The sequence below is a fragment of the Sebastes fasciatus genome, chromosome 15, assembly GCF_043250625.1.
Source record: "Sebastes fasciatus isolate fSebFas1 chromosome 15, fSebFas1.pri, whole genome shotgun sequence".
Taxonomy (NCBI): domain Eukaryota; kingdom Metazoa; phylum Chordata; class Actinopteri; order Perciformes; family Sebastidae; genus Sebastes; species Sebastes fasciatus.
Genome location: NC_133809.1, coordinates 25,363,980 through 25,386,184, shown reverse-complemented (window position 1 = coordinate 25,386,184; position 22,205 = coordinate 25,363,980). Strand labels below are relative to the sequence as shown.

The following is a 22,205-nucleotide window of genomic DNA, read 5'->3' as shown; positions in this document are numbered from 1 at the left end:
GGCCTGATGGGACGGACTGTCAGTGTTGCCGACTTTGCGATTTTGTTGCTAGATTTAAGGACTTTTGTTGCTAATGCTGCTAGCTACTTTCATTGGAAAAGAGTTGACGTCCGAAGCCTCGCTGCCCGGCCATACCGCGTGACTGGTTCAGAAGTGACACAGAACACTACTATTAACCATCCTGCCATTATTATATTATATTACACTACACTACAATACAATTATTGACCAAAGGATTGGTTTACACACATAAGATGCATTACTCATAAAACAATTACAGTTAATTATACATGTATGTTATATACTCATAATATACTTACTAGAAAATAGACATTATATTATATATTATATAGATATAAATGGATTACATGGTAATATATATTTTTTTCATTGTTTATAGTCACTCCCAACAGCCTTTACTGGTGCCAAATACAGTATATCACAGATCACATGGTTAAGATCATATCTGCCTGTTTTACACTCTTTGGCCACCAGGTGGTTTTGTGTGCACATGAAGCCTCGAGAAATGAACCCTTTTCCGAACCAATATGCTGGAAAGCTTCAATGCTTCATGGAGCTTCAGCTCGCCATCACTAGTTGGCAACACTGGGCTGAGTTTTTCGGTTTGATAGTTGTTTTTTTTTAATCTAGCATATTCTTGATAGTTTCTCAACATTAGGCTACCGATCCTAGCTTTAATAAATGTGAATAAGCAAGGCAGCAACTGTTTCCAGAAACCAATGTACCAAACATAAAATCAGCTGCAATAGAGCAATGAGAAAGACATATATAACGGCCTCTTAAAACAAAGGAAGGTTTATATTGTTACAGTTTATATGTGGAATTATGGATTAGAAATAATATAAAGCACACCCAATCTAGTAGGCCTATGAACATCATTAAAAAATACTTACAAAAACAAGCATGTTCCCATAATTCATCTATATGCCATGAAAGAGACTCCACCATATATCAAAATCATATGAAATTCTGGGTCACAATTTTACGCACAACATCTTAAAAAAATACAAAAGTCTTTTCAGAAACCCATTCAAAGTCTCAGAGGGTCAAATGAACTTACTTGTTTAGCTATGTAGTTGTTGAAGTGACAGGTTATTTACCTTAATACACTGTAGGCTGCATGCGTGGGCACAGTTAAGCAGTATAAAAACCTGTTACACATATTTAACTGTTTTGTTGATGTTTTATACATTCAGAAATGGTTCATGTGAGAGGTTTCAAATGATCATAAATGTATGAACTTCAAAGAAAAGTATTTGTACTTACAATTATAGTGAGTTATTTACTACATTGTTTTGTAATCCTTATAAGGGAGATGAGTCTGAATCAAAGAACTTGACTGGACCATAAAGCTGTCGTGCTATAGTAGTGCTGTAGTCATAAAAGAATACACTGAAGAGTTTGTTTGAACTAGATACTTGTAAATCAAGTGAGGAGTCCTGGTGTAGACCAAACTGCAAGACAATCTTCAGCCACATGGGCTATTTCTTCCTGTTGACCACATTGTGTTAAACTGCTACTTCCAATCGGTTTACTCCTTTTCCCAGGGTCTCCTTTTCTGATGACGACGGGAGCCCTTAAGGGGAAAGAGAATAAAGGTTATGACTGAACAAGCACCTCACCAAGGTTAATAGAGTGCTCCAGGGATGACATATTTTTGTAGGCCAACCAGGAAGTCAGCATCGCCCTGCATGGGTTCCCTCGACAAAACGCTAATGGGATTTTTCTATCAGCTTTTGGATTATTGCAGAAAATAAACTCTGTGGCAAACAAACGTTTATGAAACTCACACGTTTTATTCAGCGAGATAATCTCCACAGAGGAACACCACTTTTGTGATTTCTGAAGTGTGAATGCAATCGCCAGAAGTAAGAAGCTAACGTTAAAAAAACGAACCACACAAAGGTCGCATGATCGCGAGTATTACACAACAAGGCTGTTAAGGCGGACGAGTCGGCGTGATGACGGTTAGTAGTCTAATTTAGCTTGTTAGCAACCGCCTTTTTGAAGACATGTAAAGGCTTCAAAATTCACGAGTGGTGTATACATTGATGTATTTTATGTCGTAGAACAAAACGTTAAAATCTCTTAAGCTTGTGTCAACCACAGACCTTATTTCAGGCATCTAACTAAAAACTAAAACACTCATTGACTTCCAGACGAGGAAACAGGAAGTGCTTAAATGCTAACTCATTTCTGGGTTTTAGGACTCATTCCTGTAGCACTCTATGGATTCATAGTTTTGATCGTCTTCAATTCTGAGATGGCCACATGAAGAAACAGCCTTCAATTGCTTTTATACAATCTGATCACAGCAGAATCAACCTGCAAAACCATTTGTTCCACCTATGCCCCAGAGCTACTTACAGAGTACACGTTGGAGAGGTTGTTGAAAAGCTCTTGGCCTGCGCTCACTTTGTTCCTCACTCCTCGTATGGTCCCATTCTTGCTGCAGATATTGATCCGTTTGTTGCTGAAGAGCATCTCTCTCTTGGCACTGGCGTACAAAAGCAGGTCATCGGGTTCACAGCCGTTCTCATCCGCAGTCGTTCCCACCACCAGACCGTTCAGGTGGCTGTTGGCCTCGCTGTCGTTGGTGGGAGGCAAGCTCCTCTGCTCTGCCTCCGGGCTGCTGGTGCAGTCAGAGTCTACTGAATCCACCACTGAGCCGCACCAGGCCGTTTCATCCTTGAACACCTCCGTCAAGACCCGGCCGCTGTTGGCTGATGCCACTCTAAACCTAACTGTTTTCCCAGCCTTTTCTTTCTCCTGTTTCACTTTTGGCCTCTCCATTGAAATACAAGACTGTCTAACATGTTTCACATCCCATTCAGAAAAGCCAGACGTGCTCTTTCAGCCTGAGCCATGGTGATGTGCAATTATCAAACAATAATATCCCCATTGACGTGTCAAAATGGGCTGAAAATACCCCGAGTACAAAAACTAGACACCCAAATGGTTAATAATACATGAGCTTCTGCCATGGTAACAGCTAAGACAGTCAAACAGTAAATTGATATTACCATGCTCAATAATTGATCAAGGTTAGCTTTCAAACAGCAGCTAGACTACAGACCTGTGACTAGTCCCCTTAAAGCACTATAGATAACCTTCTATGCACTTTGCTGCCACAGCCATTACTCCTGTCTGTCCCTGACGGGAGAATAATTTATCAAATATCTACCAACTTGCTGTACAGATTACATTATAGGAGCTTTAACAGAGCGTTTCAGACATAGGGTGAAAAGAGGTGCTGCAGCACAGCCGGTATGAGAAAATGAAAGCGTTTTTTTAATATTAAAGCATGTAAACATGTTCTATTAGATACCCAAAATACAAGTATACACCTGAAAATAACCTGCATAATAGGTCCTCTTTAAGAAATGTATTTCAGCACAAGGGCATCATCAGTGTTCAGGGGTTTATAAATATCTCTGGTTTTCATCACCCTGTTAGTAATACTATATATTAATTATTTTAATTTAATTTAATTTAATTTAATTTAATTTAAGTTAAGTTAAGTCAAGTTGAGTTAAGTTAAGTTAATTTATTTTAATTTAATTTAAGTTAAATTAATTTAATTTAATTTAATTTAATTTAATTTAATTTAATTTAATTTAATTTGAAGACTAAGTTGTAAAATATGACCATATATTCCTTCCTTTCGCCGACCACGATCAAACTGCAACCCTGTAATTCCCCTCCAGACCTGCAGGTGCTCTGCTAGACTGATCTACTGATCTACTGAATCACCACCACCGAAGAAGAAGCCCGGCGGAGAGCACACGTGTGTCACAGTGTCAACATGGGGAAGAGACGGCAGAATAATCAGCTTTTCACAAGTTTAACCAAAAAACAGAAGAAACACTTGAAGGAATTTGGAGAGGAGCATCCGTTTCATGATGTGTAAGAAACTAATACAGCAAACTCCTGCCTGTCTTTAAGGAATAATGAAGCTACTTGTCTGTTAGCCAACTAGCTCAGTTAGTTCCATTCAGACTGCTGTGGTCAAAGTTAGACATGTTAGCTAGCTTTATGTTAGATATATGTGTTATTAGCACAAACATATTGTTCAAACGAGCATGTTCACTAAAAGGACACGTTATAGACATGTCTGATATGTTCTTCACTAAATTGCAGTAGTTTTGAATGCAGTTTGTGGTTCTTCCAAAGATAGCTCAGTTCTAATGTCTGCTCAATGTGCTCCTTTACTGTACATAACAGCCTATTCATTACAGAAAGACTTCATATCAGTTGCACAAGGTTAAATCTTACTTTACACATGTGCACTATTCATTGCCTGTCCTTGATATTGACTGTAAGTTGAGACAAATAATAATTATCATATCTTTTTTATATAGCAATTTTCAAAACAAAGTTACAAAGTGTTTTACTAGATTAAAAAAACTGCAGACAAACAATGAGAAACAATTTGTTTAAAAGTTATACAACATTAAGAAAAAGAGCTACATATGACAAAAAGTACAATAAGTAACATAAAACAATATAAACTCTTTACATTAATCAATAAAATAAAAGTTAAGAGAAAGCCTTTGTATATAAATGGGGTTTTCAGAAGTGACTAAAAAGAATTGAACTGTTTTGTTGATGTTTTATACATTCAGAAATGGTTCATGTGAGAAGTTTTAAATGATTATAAATGTATGAACTTCAAAGAAAAGTATTCGTACTTACAATTATAGTGAGTTATTTACTACATTGTTTTTTAATCCTTATAAGGGAGATGAGTCTGAATCAAAGAACTTGACTGGACCATAAAGCTGTTGTGCTATAGTAGTGCTGTAGTCATAAAAGAATACACTGAAGAGTTTGTTTGAACTAGATACTTGTAAATCAAGTGAGGTGTAGTTATAAGCGCACTTAAGAGGGATTTAAAGGAGGATATGATCTCGCTAGTCTGACCTCCTCAGGGAGGTTGTTCCAGAGAAAGGGGATCCAAACAGAAACTGGCCCCGTCACCTTTGGTCCTCAGCCTAGATTGTGGGTTGGCTATAGGAGAGCCTTGGCTGAGGACCTCAGGTCGCAACCGGGCAAGTACTGTACGGTGTCAGAAGATCTGAGATGTACTTAGGTGCGAGTCGAGAGCAGGTCTTAAAAGTTATCAATAATATCTTAATATATTATAATACATGTAGGCTACGTGATTCAAATCCTGCACCCCACTGAATGAACCTCTCTACACACATTGGATAATGGGAATAGATTCTCTTGGGTTAACAACTGCATGTTCAATGGTTTATGCAGAGATACTTATTTTTACTTTAATGTCTGTGATGGTTGAGGCGTCTGAATTCCCTGATCTGCATGTTCTGATAAACTTCCTCAAAAAAACAGACATATTTGTGAACAAACAACATGAATCTAAGACACATGGTAATCAACATGATGCTTATTTTTAGGAACTACTTATGACAGATGAGGGTATTTTGTGTGTATTTTCTTCAACAGTTTCATTGGCATGCTTTCCTCTCTTAACTTATTCTCCAAAATGCTCCCTAATAACTCATTGCCTAGTTCTCAGAGTTATGCGTCTACTGAAACTTAACTTTTTCTCTGTGTACTCTAATATCAACATGTCAACAAGTCAAATCTGTGGTCTTACAGAAAATGTTCGTTGTCTAAGTGACTACGTTTCCCTTTGTGTTTTTTCACAGAGTCGGCGCAAAACCTGAAAGAACTGAGATATTGGAACTGGTGAGTATCCTGATGATAAAAGTCAGTATGAGATTGATGATTGTAGTAACTGTTACTGCACAAGGATGTGTTTTCAGTGGCAGTAAAAAGGACCATGACTATGACTTGCCCCAAATTGCATGTTATTACGTTATTGTTAACACGTTATTATCGCGTTAACTTTGACAGCCCTAATTGTAATATTTGACCTAATCCAATATTACAATTGAAAGGTGTTCTTTCCTCACCTCTGTTACAGACAGCAAGCCCAGAACATTCTGACGTTGAGCCTGATGAGCTGGAAGATGAGGAGGAGGAACCAGAGCAGAAAACAGCCTATCAGAAGCTTCTCTCAACTCTCACACAACCCACCAGTGACAACCTGAGTGAAGAGGAGAGCACCGATGATGAAGAGGAGGAGGAAGAGGAGGATGAGCTTCTTGGTGAAGGTGAGTTGCTTATTTCCAGCACACTGAGGACAGTATAGGCCAACATATTGCGGTCGACTGAATATTTTTGTGTTTTAGGGGACAGTGACGGAGTTGGTGATGACAGTGAGCATGGTGGCGAAGATGACGGGGGAGAAGAAGAACCCAAGGATGCAGATGAGGCTCTGACTGAAGCAGTAGAAGGGGAGGAGACGGTGGAGAAGGAGGCAGGGGATCAGTTTGTAGACAAGGACCACGAGTTCCAGTTCTGTCTGGAGACCAACTTCACGGACGAAGGAGGACAAGAGGACGCTGAAAGCACTGAAGAGCAGGAGAACAGCAAAGGTAAGAAAATTCAGTTCAAATGATAATTTTATCGTCAAATACATCACTCTACGTTCCCTGTCTAGTAACTTTTTAAGAGATGTGTTTTATCTAATTTTATTTTCAAACTAAGTGCTTGCTCAATTAGAGAAGTTGAGGAATGTGATTTGACTGAGGTGTATTTTACAGTTTTATTTCTGTATATGCAGATATGTTTCTACAGCACCTGGACTCAGAGCTTAGTGAAGAGGATGTGCAGAAGATAACATCCCGCAGCAAAGCCAAGGCTCAGATCACGGTATTAAAGGCACAGTTCTGTGAAATCGACCAGCTTTTTTTATTATAATAAATTCTAACTACAGGTGACGTGCTTTATGTTTCCCTACATTTAGTGGCCAAAATTGGGCACTTTACTCTGCACCTTTCCCCTGGAGAAGTTTGGATCCATCGGCCCACAGAAAGACACAAACCTGCCTGTTTTCCACAAAGTTTTGGAGACCCGCTGGAAGGATCTGAATCAGACCTCCAACCTTAAGGGGGCGGCTGAGGAGATCAGCCCATTGCAGCTAGAGCTGCTAGCTCTTATGGGCTCCTACAAGGACCTCTACTACCCAGAGATGTGTCCTCTGAAGCAGGGCCCACAGGTCTGCAGTGCATACTGTCTCCACGTGCTCAACCACGTACTGAAGGCCAACTCCCGGGTCCTGGCTCACAACGCGCTGCTAAGGGAGCGGAAAACTCAGGTTAAACCTGGAGCTGATCCGCAGGACGAACCCAGAGACCAGGGACTGACCCGGCCCAAGGTAAAGTACTGGATACATAATGTCTGGCTTCTTAACACAGCTCAGATTCTAAACTCCACTAAAGTTGTTTTGAGTTCTCCTTCAGTTGCAAATTGAAAATCGTTTTAGTCTCAAATATCAAGAGTACTGTATTAGGACATTAAATTCTAATTTCACACAGACTGTGAGTGCAAATTATACCTGTTTATGTACAGTAGTCTGGCCCGCAGTTCTCAGGCTGGATCACACTTTAATACATGTAATTTGCTGTAGTTCATGCACATTTCTGTGCAAGGGTCCCGTGCCACAGATGCATTGCTGTTTATGTAGTCACACATTGTACAACTTAAAGGGTGGGTCCATTATACAGTATATAAATATATTTTTTAAAGTTTTTACATCATTCTGTATCTTCCCAGTGGTGTTCCTTATGTATTCAATTCAAATTTTTCATCATTCAAATTTTGGTGAAAGTATGTATGTTTTAGTGACAAAATGCTATTTTCCCAAGCCCTTCTGAAAACTTTTTCCCACGTGACCTGACGTAGGTTTCTGCATGATGACGCTGCTACATATACAGTATATATATACATCCTTATAGTCAGTGTATTGACATTACATACAGTAACTTAGATGGCGGTTGGCATGCTCCCAGTTTGGAGAGGCAAACAGGAGTACCGGCACAGAAGCTTAGCAATATACTGCTGTGGACGGCACGTTAGTTCAGATCTGAAAGTCACACAATAACACAAACTAACTAACCGATCGAGGCAGCGGTAGTCTGGTCTGGTGGCTATAAAAACAGCAATATAACGGCTTCAGTTCCTCGTCAGAAAGGGCTGTCTGACGGCAAGGTAAAGCGGTGAAAATATTCTAATAAATATAGCGCACACTTAAACTGATATTGAATTTTTTTTTTTATGTGGTTAAAATACATTTTTCTCCTAATCCCGTCCACAGCCACTCTACCTCACCATCAGACAGCCCTTTCCGACGGGTAACTGAAGACGTTATTAAGCCACCAAACTCAATTCACGAAACAGTCATTTTACCTCGCAGAACGCCGAAGCATACATACAACCCCACTTCCAAAAAAAAACTAACTAACCCTCTCAGTTATTTCCAAACTTTGCACAACTAACTTTGACTCAGTTAGTGCTAGCATTCACATTATTCATAACCTTACTGATTAGCTTGCTTTGGTAACCTACGTCACTGCTTTTTTCTAATGGCTGAGAGGGTGTTTTCATTTGGAAAAAAACGTAACAGAATGCAGATGGACCCGCCGCTTAAAATATGTCCCTGAAACTTTGTTTTAGTGTTAAAATATATTTGTCAAAAAATAATTCAAAGTAACCTAGCAAACATTGGGGAAATTGTTTACTATGTCTTACGCATTATCTGAGAGCAACTCCCTAGTTGCATTTTGTTTAAAAATCAGTTGTAATTAGTTGTTGCTTCACCTGACTCACAAGATTCCCTCAGGGTTAAATAGGTAGTCCAGTACATTAATGTTATCTGCCTTCATCACTTTTTGTGTTCAAAAACACAATATTAATATTTTTCTGCCCTGTTGTCATGGATGCGTCAGGTCCTGATTCTCGTTCCGTTCCGAGGCGCCGCTCTGCGAGTCGTCCAGACACTCATCAGCCTGCTGGAGACCAAAGGCAGGAAGATAGTGATCAACAACAAGAAGAGGTTCAAGGACGAGTTTGGAGAAGAGGCCGACGACAAGCCGCCAAATCTGCATAGACCAGATGATTACAGCGCCATCTTCTCGGGCAACGTGGACGATCACTTCAGGATAGGTACAGATCAACGAACCGAAGTCGACACTCTTTTGGATAACCTCAAAGTCTCTCTGTCTGATGCCTTGTTGTTACTGTCCTCTCTCCTCACCAGGCATCTCCATTGTCAGGAGCAGCATACGTCTATACTCGCCCTTTTATTCATCCGACATCATCATTGCGTCTCCGCTGGGCCTCCGTACAGTGCTGGGAGCAGAGGGAGAATATAAGAGAGACTTTGACTTCCTCTCCTCCATCGACCTACTGGTGGTGGACCAGGCGGATGTCTTACTCATGCAGAACTGGGAGCACGTCTTGGTAAGAAAACACACCTCAGGGATGCAAACATCTCGCTTTTTTGGCGAATGCCACTTTTTTCACGTCAGTTTGGGTGACTTGTGTGAATCGTCCAGATCCGAAGAGGTGCACTTTTGGAAGTTGAGTTGATTTAGTAGATTCACATGATTTGTTATTTTAGAGTTATTTTTGACATAGGTTTATTTAATAAATATTAGGGCTGTCAAAGTTAACGTGATAAAAATGTGTTAAAGTAAATGCATTTTATTGCCACTAAGTTCTGTCATGCATTGACACAATTTGCGATTGTTAGGTTATAGCGGGGGGCTCAGTTTTAAAGAGAGTGATATACTGACATCATATGAAACTAGAAAAACCTGAGGAATCCATTGGTACCAACCATGTCGCACTAGCTTGTCATGAAGGAGGTTAAATAACGCTCCAAACCTGGGCTGAATTTTGGTGAGGAAAAACTGGCATGGCCAAATAAAAAACATGTTCCCCCTTAAAATAACCACCATTATTTTCATTGAATAAGAGTGCATTTATGTTTCTAGTAAAACAATACATTAACCATCATTGTGGCATGTCTTGATAAAGCTTGGGCTTTTACAGCCAGTCATGCCCCTGGACCCCCCTAGCTGGCTACTCTTTCCTACTGGCTGGCTTCTCCATATCCTTGTAGAATTTCCTATTTATTTAAGCTCACAGCACAGGGCTTCGTCAAATGGTTATATGATGTTACAATTTACATTTTGTTTCCAACACCGGGTAGCTCTCTTTTTTCACCATACATGTGTTTGCATCCCTGTTCAACATGACACATTACTGCCACATGGCATCTGTTCAGCAATGTTGCGTTTTAATTGATGGGAAGGATCTGGCGCCATCTGCTGTTTGAAACCATTATAGAACATGTTAGAATTTAGCATTTGGGTAATAACTGCTGGAGCATTAACAGAGCAATTCAGATTAAGGTTTGACTGAAGGGTGATGTCTTGTAAATGATGATGTCTTGTCCACCCCTCTACAGCATGTGATGAAGCTCTTGAACCTGCAGCCGCTGGACTCCCATGGAGTGGACTTCTCCAGGGTGAGGATGTGGAACCTGAACAACTGGGCCAGACACTACCGGCAGACGCTGGTGTTCAGCTCCATCCAGGACCCACAGATCAACAACATCCTCACCAAACACTGTGCCAACTACCGTGGACAGGTACTTCATACACTTTACGGTTAAAGGGATAGTTTGGGTGTTTTGAAGTGGGGTTGTATGAGGTACTTATCAATAGTCGGTGTATTACCTACAGTAGATAACAGTCGGCATGCCCCCGTCCACAGCAGTACATTGCTTTGCTTCCGTGCTGGTACTCCTGTCAGTCTCTTCAAGCTGGGGGCATGCAGACCGTCATCTACTGTAATTAATGCACTGCCTATGGATAAGTACCTCATACAACCCCACTTCAAAACACCCAAACTATCCCTTAAACATGACACCTGCTCCCGGGATTGAACATTCAGTACAGGCTGTAATTTAGTTGAACACATTACTAAGAGGCAGAAATGATCTCATAGATTGAGTTAATCCTCAGCTGTTGGAACGGTTGCCACACCCAAATTGTTTACTGTAGTCAGCTGGATATCTGAGGAAAGCCCTGGTTTCTTCATTGCTATTTGATGATGTAGGGTTTTTTTTAAATCAATTTTCACCTGTGTTTTTTTTGTCCCAGATTGCCACTAAGAACATGCCAAAAATGGGTTCCATCTGCCAGGTGCTGGTTCAGCTGCCTCATGTGTTTCAGATGTTCTCTTCTGACAGCTTCATGGACCATGATGCCCGGTAAGGTCTTCCCACAGGTCGACTCTATAAGATAGACCAGACGTTTTCAAATGCTTTTGGAAAATATCAGGTTGCCATTGATTCAGCGAGCTACACTGTAGACTACAACTTTAAGCCTGTGTTTGTTTTACACTTTGACAAATTGACACCAGTAAAAGTATGGCGATAATCTATTAGCAGTTCCTGTTTGCAGTGTATCTATGAATGTACAGAACACTGGTTTACTAAAACTTTAAAAACATGATGATTCTCAGTAAGGCTGCCCCCTCTTAATTGATTTTTCGACTAATTGGTTGTTTTGGTCTGCAGCGCATTGTATGCCATGTGAAAAACAACATTCACAGCCAGCAGTTATCTTTTCTGTCTTCCGTAAATATCAGTCTACGGTAAATATATGGAGGAGAAGTTAATCGTTTTAGTGCAGGACTACCCAGAGCTTTACGATTTCTCCCACAGACTATTTTACTTGCTTCATCCTTTCATTCCAAGGATGTCACAACATCCTGTTGGAATGTCGGCCTAACTGACGCAGAGAAATCCAGCAGTGAAGCTACTGTGAGGGATTGACGGTGCTGGAAATCCATTTATCTTTGTTTTGAGTGTGTTTAGTTTAGTCAGTGAGGCATTTACTGCTAAATACCGCAACTTCATCATCATCGCCATCGCAGCACGCAGGTTTTGGTTGCTTAGTAAAGGCAGGTGCGACAGGAGCGCGACCTCCCAAGCACATTGGATAAAAGGATGAAAGCAGCACGGCTGGCATTTTCCATGTCAGCATGTGAAAAATATGTTAGCCCCTTAGTCGACTAAGATTTCTTTAGTTGATTAGTCATTTATTTTATGCTTATTTCATGCTGAATGACACTGGTAAACACAAAATTTAAAGTGGTGCTATTGTGTGATTCTTTATGGAGAAACACAGTTTTACAGATCTGTCGATTAAATCGTCGATTTGTCGCCAAAATCGTGTTAGTCAACTAAGAATTTCTTTTGTCGAGGACAGGTTTTGGAGTTGCCTCCCCTTCAACCCCGACCCCTGGGTAGTTAACAGTTAAACAGGAATGTCCTGCTCTTTTATCTGAGCACATCTCTCGATCCAAGCAGTTTGAGATTTTGAGATTACACCCCGTCTTTCTACTTTTTGTCTTTTCCATGAAAACACATATACAGTCATCTTGAGCTTTTCTCTCACAACATTTCTTTCCCTTTTTCTGTTTATTGGGTTGTATGGTTCCTTTTAGGTGTTATACAAATCAGTTGTTCTTATGTTATTAGCACATTGATTTCCTTTCTTTATGCGAGTTTCATTGCTGTCTAAATAAAACAGATCATAATATATGCAACAGCTCTTGAGATCTTGACAAATGCTCGTTTGATCCCGACAAAATGTAAAGCTGTCTTATTTCCGCTGTTCCCCCATCCTGCCTGTAGGTTTCAGTTCTTTGTCGATAAAGTGGTGCCTCAGTACAGGGACTCGGTTATGTCCCACACTCTGATCTACATCCCGTCTTACTTCGACTACATCCGGTTGCGCAACTACATGAAGAAAGAGGAGATAAACTTTGCCAGCATCTGCGAGTATTCCAGCAAGTCGGAGGTGTCCCGAGCCAGGCACTTCTTCCAGAAAGGGGATAAACAGTTCCTGCTCTTCACTGAACGGTTCCACTTCTACAAGAGGTCAGTTCTGTTTTAATGCTCCATCATGTAGCCCCACATGTGTTGGGTTGTGTGTTTGATTTGAGGGGGACTTTGTCTTTTCACCCAGCGGTTGAAGTGCTGGCACAGTCAGCTAGTAAAGCTCTCCTTTAGCAGGTAGCGGTAGGGTTTTCCTGCTGAAAGACACTGTTCAGTGGATCAAACTTGGCCTCACCAACCACAAGGCCAACCATGAATAAAAATCACTGAGTATGATGAGCATTCTGGTGATTTGACTGGAATCACTCCCAGGCCATCAGTACTAAAGCTCTTAAAGACCGTAATCTTTATTATCTTTTTAAGAGTTAACATGTCACCAGTTGCGATAACGTGAAGAAAACAGATGTCATCCCTTTTACAGAGTTCAAAAGTTAGATTACTTCATTTGTGTATTTGTGAAGTCAGAGTTCAAGCCCCCGTTCTTCTTCATGTCACGTGACGGGGTAGTCGCACACTGTAGCTTCTTTATTGTAGATGCATTTGCTATTAGGCTAAAATTGTACATCAAACAAGAATGTAATTAATTCTTTTCTGAAGGTATGCTAATACAATCACGATTACACCAGCTATTGCAACACCCCTGTTGATTTCTTGTGTATCTGCAGGTCTTTAAAAGCATTGAATGCAGTTTCCTCAACCCCCAAAAAAAGCCACAGAACGTATTAAAAAGTCTTACATATTTAGTTAGTTATAAAATGTTTTTGTATCAGATTGTAGGCTGCTGGGAGACATTACAGACGCAATTGTTTCGACTGGATTGTGCACTCGGGAGACTGTTAAATCCTGTTTTGTGGAGTTATCAAAAACAGCGTAGCAATAATCAGAAATGATTGTTTTATACTGCTGGAAAGTGTTATAAAATAATGAATAGTTCTACTTCTAGGCCATATTATCCCTACTGATTTTCCATCATTCTTTCATACTATGGCTGGTATGTCTGTGACCGCCTTTACGCCTGGCATTAAAATGCGTATCCAGATTGTATCTAGATATGATTTAACCTGATTACATTTACACCTAGTATTAATATGTGTCTCCAGTGTCCACATTGAGATCCGATTGAGATCCGATCGCTCTCTCTCTGAAAGCGCTGAGAAGAAGGAGGTGTGTGGACGCATCAGCCTCAACACGCCGCCGTTTAGAGGGAGAGGGTCAGCAAACGTGACTTTGAGGTGCACTCGGAGGGATGAGCAGAGGAGGCGCTGAGCGCAGACAGAGCAGTGGTGGTGATCTACTCCCTGGTCATGGCCATACAGTGACCAGAGGAGCACTATGAGCGTGTTGCACACCCAGCCGAAGCTTTGAATATATGCTGTTGATTACTACCGGAGCCAAAAAATGGTACTCAGGACAGCCTTAGCATTCCGTATTTCCACCCATGTAGTTGTTGTACGTGAATTGACAACCCATTTGCATTTCCACTTGTGTTCAATGTGGTCACAATGTATCCCAGACCACCTCCGGTTTGTTCTGATGGAATCACAATACGTCCTCAATGCGTTTTGGGTGCATTTACACCTCTAATTGTATGTGGTCAAGCACTATCCGATTGCAATCCAATCACCTAAAACGCATCTTAATGCCAGGTGTAAAGGGGGTCTAAATTCTATGTGGTATTAGAATGGTCTTAAATGTAACTTGGTGAGCCCTGCATAAACTCTGACCTCTCCACTTCTTTTATTTAGGTACACCATCAAAGGGATCCAGAACCTGATATTTTACGGATTGCCCTCCTTCCCCCACTTCTACAGCGAGGTGTGTAACATGCTGGCAGCGGGGGATCTGGGGGAGGAGGCCAGCTGGACCTGCACCGCCCTGTTCTCCCGCTACGATGCCCACAAGTTAGCTGCCATCAGCGGAGCCCAGCGAGCCAGACAGATGCTGCACTCCAACAAGACTGTTCACCTCTTTGTTACCGGAGGGGATGATAATGCTTCCTGATGGAGCTGGGCAGATAAAAGAGGGACCACTTCATAAAACCGTGGGAGATATCTACCGTACATTATTACAGTAGGGACGACCCTGGATTGAGTGTAACTAGAAAGATGATGAATAGAGTGCTCCAGGGATGACGTATTTTTGTAGGCCAACCAGGAAGTTAGCATCGCCCTGGGTTCCCTCGACAAAAAGCCAATGGTATTTTTCCATTGGGTTTTGGATTATTGCAGAAAATAAGCTCTGTAGCAAACACACATTTAAAGCAGCAGTGGGTAGAAATGGAGCAAATATGATTTAAAAAAATTATTTTTATAAAACAGTCACTGTATCCTGACAGTAGTGCATGAGACAGGTAATCTGAAAAAAATCATGTGCCTCTGTGTCCTCCGGTGCTCCTAATTGCATCTGCAAGATTTCACAGACCGGAGGAAAACAACCAATCAGAGCCGAGCTGGAGTCTGCCGTCCATGAGAGCCACGAGTCAATCACTCGCAAACTCCGACCAAACGGTCAAACTAGGCAGTGCTGATCAAATATGAATCAATATTCTGTTACTGTAATGCCTATTTCTGTCCTCAAATGTTTTCAGAAACATCTTGTAGTGTACTGTTTAGCTGTAAAATGACAAAGTTTGTGACCCGGCAGCCATGTTGAGATCAGTTGAGGAAATACCAAGCACCGCCCACCAGCCGGAGCACAGCCAATAGGAACGCTCTCTCTCTCTGAAATGACCTGTGATTGGTCAAAGTCTCCCGTCACAGGCTAAATTTTTTAAAGCCTGAAAACAGAGCCATGAGGAGCTGCAGAAGTCTAGTTATCGCTCAGAAAACTTGAATTACAATATGCCAAAAGGTTATTATGGAATTTTTGCCCAATGATGCCGAAAAGGTGTTGCCTACTGAAGCTCTAGGATACTTTTACGTTTTGTTCTGTAAGATAATCTTCACAAATGAACACAACTTTTATGATTTTTGAAACTCTATGCAGACCTGCGATGGTGGTTTGCCATGTGACACAACCAGAGTACCTGATTTGACATCAGTAAAGTTTATCACTTGATAATGCCGATAAGAATGCTCTCCATCATGCTGGGACAGTATGTACCAGGAAACATGTTTATGGTCTTTGCTTGATATGTTGTTGGTGAAAGCCGCCCAGAAATAATCAAGCCACAAAGAAGAGATCATAAAACATTGTTGTATTGTGGTTATAAAGCTTGTAGGTGATCACTGTGATAAGATGTTGTAAAACAGCCTCACTGATTGCATGTGTGTTTCCAGATTCAGAACACTGTATAAATATTTTATTATTTCTATTATAGTCCCTATTATTTGATAATTTGTAACAATGTCTGTCCTGCAAGTGCTAAAATAATGATCAGTTTTTATGGTTGTTATTATGGTGGCATACCCAATATAAAAGTGTTACAAATAAATCATGGGAGTGTTGCCTTTGTTATCTGGTTAAGTATTTTAGGAATATTAAGCAAAAATGCTCTGCAAAATGTTTTAATTAACATAAGCTTAGCTAACTCTGGTGTTAAAAAAAGCACAGCCAACAAAGATATAGCCAAATCACAGCATATGCTGATTCCCCCTTTTAAAAAGTGAGGTAAGCAAAACAGGCTCCGAACACCAAAGCATGTAATTATTAACTCCATGAGTTGCTGCAAGTGTGACTTTGGCCGCATAATTATAGTAGTTTCTCCACTGGTAAAGGTGTCAGACAACAGGTGGTCTGTCACTGCTGTGAATATGGACGACAAGACACAGAAGCTCAGCCTGAAGCGGGAAGTAGGGCTGGTGGGAGCCGTGTCTCTCATTGCAGGGACAATGATCGGATCTGGGATCTTCATGTCCCCACAGACAGTGCTCTACACCATCGGCAGCCCTGGAGCCAGTTTGCTTGTGTGGGCGTTCTGTGGCTTGCTGGCGATAACGGCGTCTTCCTGCTACGCTGAGCTGGGTACTGTTATAAGAGAATCCGGAGGGGAGTACATCTACATCCTCAGGACTTCAGGTCCAGTCCTCGCCTTCATGTTAATCTTCAGCTCTGTGTTATTTGTGAGGCCTGCAGGCGTTGCCGGCATCTCGCTGAGTTTTGCCCAGTATGTCGTGGCTCCTTTCTACTCAGACTGCCCCCCTCCGGTGCTGCTGGTGAAGTGCGTGGCTGCAGCTGCGATCATAGTGCTCGCCACAGTGAACTGCCTTAACGTTCGCTTTGCAATGTCAGTCCAAGTGTTCTTTCTGGTGGCCAAGGTTCTTGCCCTGGTAGTCATTATAATAGGAGGTATGGTGATGCTTGCCAGAGGGCACACTGAAAACTTTGAAGACTCCTTTGAGAACACAAATGTGGGCATCAATCCAATTGGTATTGCTCTCTACCAGGGACTGTGGTCCTATGATGGCTGGAACAATCTGAATTATGTAACTGAAGAGTTGAAACGTCCAGAGGTAAGTAAAAGGGTGGGGTAAGCAATCCAAGACCAATAAGCAATCCATGTCATGGTGACCTATGTCAAGGCGACCTGCAATACCCTAAAAAGATAAAGCAATAAATGTTTTCTCAGAGGTGAAAAACAGTCAATGTTTATGATGTAAGTATTTGTTTATTACCCTGTCATTAAAACCATGACACCACTCAAGCTAGAATATAGATAGTACCATTCAATTAATGTTTATCTTATTTTATATCCACTACCCGCATGACTTTACGCAGTATACATCATGTAGGATGTCAGTGCATAAGAGTGTTGGAGTTGGATGATAACCTTAGAAATGATAAAGCAGTCCAGGGATTTGAAAAAGGTTTAATGTCAGTCTTTTTTGTCTGATTAAAATAGTCTACTAGATTAGCTTTATTTTTGGTAAAATACCACAATACCCAGCATGCTGGTGACCCACCTTGATGGTCACAAAAGTGTCATCAAGCAAACTGCTATAGTCACACACCAAAATAACAAACCAAAATAGGAATCATCCAGTCCATGTTTGTGCCTCGCGGACATTCCTGAGATCTACTGTTATCTGGAAAACCAGTTCTGGGTGTTTAAATTTATCCACAACAACGCTTGCAAAATAAAGATGAGTCAGCTTTAAGAGTGGTAGGTAAATTGTAGCCAAGTGGTTATTAGAGGCCTACACTAAGGAGCAGTTATAAAAAATTGGAAAACATATTGTTATTGATTTGCCTAATCATTGGCAGAAAACCGTAATTTGTCTTTTTGACAAGAATTCTTGCTTGAGCTGGACAAGAGGGGATTAGTGCTAAGGATGAGGCTATTGGGGGGCGGAGAAGGTCTGCGCTGATAACAGCAGCCGATTACACTGTTGTCAGGATATTAAATATCAGTCGCTATACAGTAAGCCCCATAGATGTGGGTCAATAGGGGCCTACTACACCCACTGGTAGGTTTTATCTAGTCACATGGTAGATCACCGAAAGAAGGTATAAAAGAAGATGACAGCGTGCTCTAGCAACCGTAGATATTATGACAGAAGCAGAAGTCAGGTGCTGTAGACAGTGTGAAACTCCATAAGGGGTGGAGGGGAGACCGGAGTTTGCATCCTGTGTGAAACCAACTATGTGTAATAGTCTTTGTGTTCATAGTTATTTGAACCCAAAACACTGTTTTTCCCTAAACTTAACCAAGTGTTTTTTTTTTGTTGCCTAAACCTAAAGAAGCCTTTTTGTTTGTGTTCAAAACGTGATGTTTCATTCAGTTGTACAATATGTTAGAAAGGTGACAGTGTGCTCTAGCAACCGTAGAAATTATAACTTCCTAAAACTTTTGGTGCAAGTGTAAAATTGCTATTGTAGGTGTTGCACACTTGGACACAAAGTGACTTCCAGGCGTGCATGAGTTTAAAATAAATCTTTACTTCTTCTCTGGAAACACAGAAACACAGCACATTAGCATTGCGCGGCTACATACTGCCGATACGTCTGCTGAATGGCGCATACCATAAACATTCACATTGGCTATGAACACACAATAAACATAACATGTCTGTTTCCTGTATAATCTTCAAAACACATTCACACTGACCACGTTCTGCACACTCACAACTCATATCCTAGCAGGCCCCTGTTGGTTACACTATAAATGTCCTCATTAGCAAACGGCTAACACTTTTACACACAACATACTTCTCACAGCTTGCAACACTCCGTTATAAACCTCATGTTTGCATTACCGCTGGTCCCTTATTCATACACATTCTTTATACATCTGTGTCGCTATTTTTATACATCTTTTAACCACTTTAGCTCACCTGGAAACACAGAAACACATCACATTAGCATTGCGCGGCTACATACTGCCGATACGTCTTAGCTGCCCGAAGTGCCTGTGTGACTTTTACTCTTTATAACCACAGATAATCCTACCAGAATACTAGTTGCTAGTGCACATACACATATCAGATTCAAAATAAAACAATACATAACATATACATGAGAATGAGAGTGGGGGGTGTACAGTGTCCATCACTATGTCTAACATTACTGTGGGTCCCACATAGGGCATCCATCTCTGTGGGTTTAGGGAGTATAGGGAGCACTGAGTGAGAATTTTGTTGGTAATTGTATTTGGTCTGATGTGCCACCTTCTCTTGTGATGCCACCCTGCAGTTTACCCTGTGGCAACATTGCAACAAAGCTGTGCAAGCTATGACAGATAATTTCGGTCTTCTGCTACAAGCGTTTTCACCGTGATCAAGGAACACATTTCACCACAACATGTTACTTGTCTTACATACACAAACTTTGCCTTATGATTCAGAAAGAGTTTGACCATGATTGTAAGGAAGGGCTACCCTGTCTTATGCTGGACACATGAGGGGTGACATAGGAGAGTACTGGTTTCAGCCCAAACAGAACATATTGTACATAGCTGTGTTATCAGCCACAACATTAGGACAGCGTGGGGCACCCTGACCGGTCTGCAGCTACGCAGCCCCATACGCAACAAACTGCAATGCACTGTGTGTTCTGACACCTTTCTATCAGAACCAGCCTTAACTTTTTCATCAATTTGAGCTGCAGTAGCTCTTCTATTGGATCGGACAACACGGGCCAGCCTTCGCTCCCCAGGTGCATCAATGAGCTTCGGGTCTGACCCTGTCGCCGGTTCACCGGTTTTCCTTCCTTGGACCACTTTTTTTAGATCCTGACCACTGCAGACTGGGAAAATCCCACAAGAGCTGCAGTTCTGGAGATGCTCTGATCCAGTTGTCTAGCCATCACAATCTGGCCCTTATCAAAGTCACTAACATCCTTATGCTTGCACATTTTTTCTGCTTCCAACACAAAGTTCAAAGTTCAAAATGTTCACCTGCTGTGTAATAGATCCCACCCACTGCCTGGTACCATGGTAACGACATAATCAAAGTTATTTACTTCACCTCTCAGCGGTCTTAATGTTATGGCTGATCGGTATATAATTAATGGAGAAAACGTTTAACACCACCAAAGTCAATTGCTTATTCAAATGGCTTCAGGAGATTTAAAAAAAAAAAATAGAGATTGTTTGACTACAGTCTGCAGAGCATAAATTATTATTATTTTATTTATTGTTAGTCCTGATGATCATTGGCACTGCTTCCTGTAATGGGTTTTCCCTTGGGCTTTGGGGAGACAGTGGCAGTCTCTCTCTTAATTTACAGGCAGGTCTGTGCATGCGAATGCCTTTCAGGAAGCAGCAGCTTTTAGACAATGGAGAGTGACACGCAGAGACTCAATCTGAAGAGAGAAATGGGGATTATAGGAGGTGTGTCATTCATTACTGGGACCATGATAGGATCTGGGATTTTCATATCCCCCCAGTTTGTGCTGTCTGCTATCGGCAGCCCCGGGGCCAGCTTGGTTATATGGACCTGCTGTGGGTTGATATCCTTGTTGGCGGGGCTCTGCTATGCGGAACTGGGCACAGTCATACCAGAGTCTGGAGGAGAGTTTATCTACATTCTGCGGACAACCGGAAAAGTGGTGGCCTTTATGTTTGTCCTCAGCTTCATCGTTGTCATGAGGCCTGCCAGTGCCACAGGAGTTGCCCTGAATTTTGCTGAATACGTCGTGGCCCCCTTTTACAGTGGCTGCTCCCCTCCACAACTGGTGTTGAAGCTGGTGGCTGCAGGAGCTATCATGGTGCTGACCACAGTTAACTGCCTGAGCGTCTGCTTGGCCACCGGCATCCAGGTGGTTTCTATGGTAGTCAAATTGCTGGCACTGGCCGTGATCATATTGGGAGGTGTTGTGATGCTTTTCCTGGGACACACTGAGAACTTTGATAACTCCTTTGAGGGAACCAATGTGGATGTCAGCTCCATGGGCATCGCTTTCTATCAGGGCTTGTGGTCCTATGGTGGATGGAACACTTTGAATTATCTAACTGAGGAGCTGAAAGATCCAGAAGTAAGTGTTTCTCTGTTTTCACAGTGCAATTTCATATTCAAGAGTTTCTTAATCTACTATAGGCAAGGCAAGGCAAGGCAGCTTTATTTGTATAGCACATTTCAACAACAAGGCAATTCAAAGTGCTTTACAGAAACATTCAAGAACATTGCGACAAAGTGCAAAAGATCATTAAGACATAATTAAAACAGTTATAAAAACATAAAAACATTAAAACATTAAAAATTAGAAAATAAAACAAGCTAAAAATAAAAGCTAGGATAGAAACTAAAATAGCATAAAACACAAAAGAGTAAAAGCTCTAGTGCTGTATCAGATCATTATCTGGTTTAATGAAAGGCAGCCGCAAACAGGAAAGTTTTAAGCTTTGTTTTAAAAGAACTCAGAGTTGGAGTTGGTCCTGCAGTTTTCTGGGAGCTTGTTCCAGATATTTGGTGCATAAAAACTGAATGCTGCTTCTGCATGTTTAGTTCTGACTCTGGGGACACTAAGCAGACCTGATCCAGATGACCTGAGAGGTCTGGATGGTTCATAACATAGCAGAAGATCAGAAATGTAGTTTGGCCCCTAAATCATTTAGTGCTTTGTAAACCAGCAGCAGTATTTTGAAATCAATTCTCTGAGAGACAGGGAGCCAGTGTAGAGACCTCAGAACTGGACTGATGTGATCCACTTTCTTGGTCTTAGTGAGGACTCTAGCAGCAGCGTTCTGAATCAGCTGCAGCTGTCTGATCGATTTTTTAGGAAGACCAGTAAAGACGCCGTTACAGTAGTCAAGTCGGCTGAAGATAAATGCATGGACTAGTTTTTCCAAATCCTGCTGAGACATCAGTCCTCTAATTCTTCTTATATTCTTCAGGTGATAGAAGGCTGTCTTTGTAATTGTCTTTATATGGCTGTTAAAGCTCAGGTCAGAGTCCATCACTACACCAAGGTTTCTGGCTTGGTCCGAGCTTTTTAACATCACAGATTGTAGGTGAGCACT

General features: G+C 41.3%; 3 protein-coding genes across 3 annotated transcripts in view; 2 read left to right on the top strand and 1 right to left on the bottom strand.

The window, feature by feature from the left end:
* Window positions 1-1,364: 1,364 nt before the first annotated feature.
* Window positions 1,365-2,814, bottom strand: grxcr1b (glutaredoxin and cysteine rich domain containing 1 b). Its single transcript, XM_074661711.1, has 2 exons — window positions 2,389-2,814; window positions 1,365-1,597 (listed from the first exon to the last, which is right to left on the bottom strand). The coding sequence occupies exons 1-2, from the start codon at window positions 2,812-2,814 to the stop codon at window positions 1,553-1,555; spliced, it is 471 nt and encodes a 156-aa protein (XP_074517812.1). The 3' UTR covers window positions 1,365-1,552.
* A 941-nt stretch (window positions 2,815-3,755) lies between these two features.
* On the top strand, window positions 3,756-16,121 carry utp25 (UTP25 small subunit processor component). Its single transcript, XM_074660662.1, has 12 exons — window positions 3,756-3,927; window positions 5,697-5,736; window positions 5,975-6,164; window positions 6,243-6,488; window positions 6,677-6,765; window positions 6,860-7,270; window positions 8,841-9,057; window positions 9,152-9,354; window positions 10,367-10,549; window positions 11,064-11,173; window positions 12,605-12,850; window positions 14,554-16,121. The coding sequence occupies exons 1-12, from the start codon at window positions 3,827-3,829 to the stop codon at window positions 14,807-14,809; spliced, it is 2,292 nt and encodes a 763-aa protein (XP_074516763.1). The 5' UTR covers window positions 3,756-3,826; the 3' UTR covers window positions 14,810-16,121.
* A 22-nt stretch (window positions 16,122-16,143) lies between these two features.
* The window catches only part of LOC141783384 (b(0,+)-type amino acid transporter 1), a 32,316-nt gene continuing 26,254 nt past the window's right edge, over window positions 16,144-22,205 (top strand). Inside the window, exons 1-2 of the mRNA XM_074660663.1 lie at window positions 16,144-16,229; window positions 16,376-17,259. Of these exons, the coding sequence (XP_074516764.1) occupies window positions 16,465-17,259 (795 nt within the window). The 5' untranslated portion in view covers window positions 16,144-16,229; window positions 16,376-16,464. The remainder of the gene's footprint in view (window positions 16,230-16,375; window positions 17,260-22,205) is intronic.

Coding starts and splice junctions, on each gene's coding strand:
- utp25 (XM_074660662.1), top strand. CDS start 3,827: ATGGGGAAGAGACGGCAGAATAATCAGCTTTTCACAAGTTTAACCAAA. Junction 7,271..8,840: donor AGGGACTGACCCGGCCCAAG/GTAAAGTACTGG, acceptor TGGATGCGTCAG/GTCCTGATTCTCGTTCCGTT. Junction 10,550..11,063: donor GTGCCAACTACCGTGGACAG/GTACTTCATACA, acceptor TTTTTGTCCCAG/ATTGCCACTAAGAACATGCC.
- grxcr1b (XM_074661711.1), bottom strand. CDS start 2,814: ATGGAGAGGCCAAAAGTGAAACAGGAGAAAGAAAAGGCTGGGAAAACA. Junction 1,598..2,388: donor ACCTCTCCAACGTGTACTCT/GTAAGTAGCTCT, acceptor TTTCCCCTTAAG/GGCTCCCGTCGTCATCAGAA.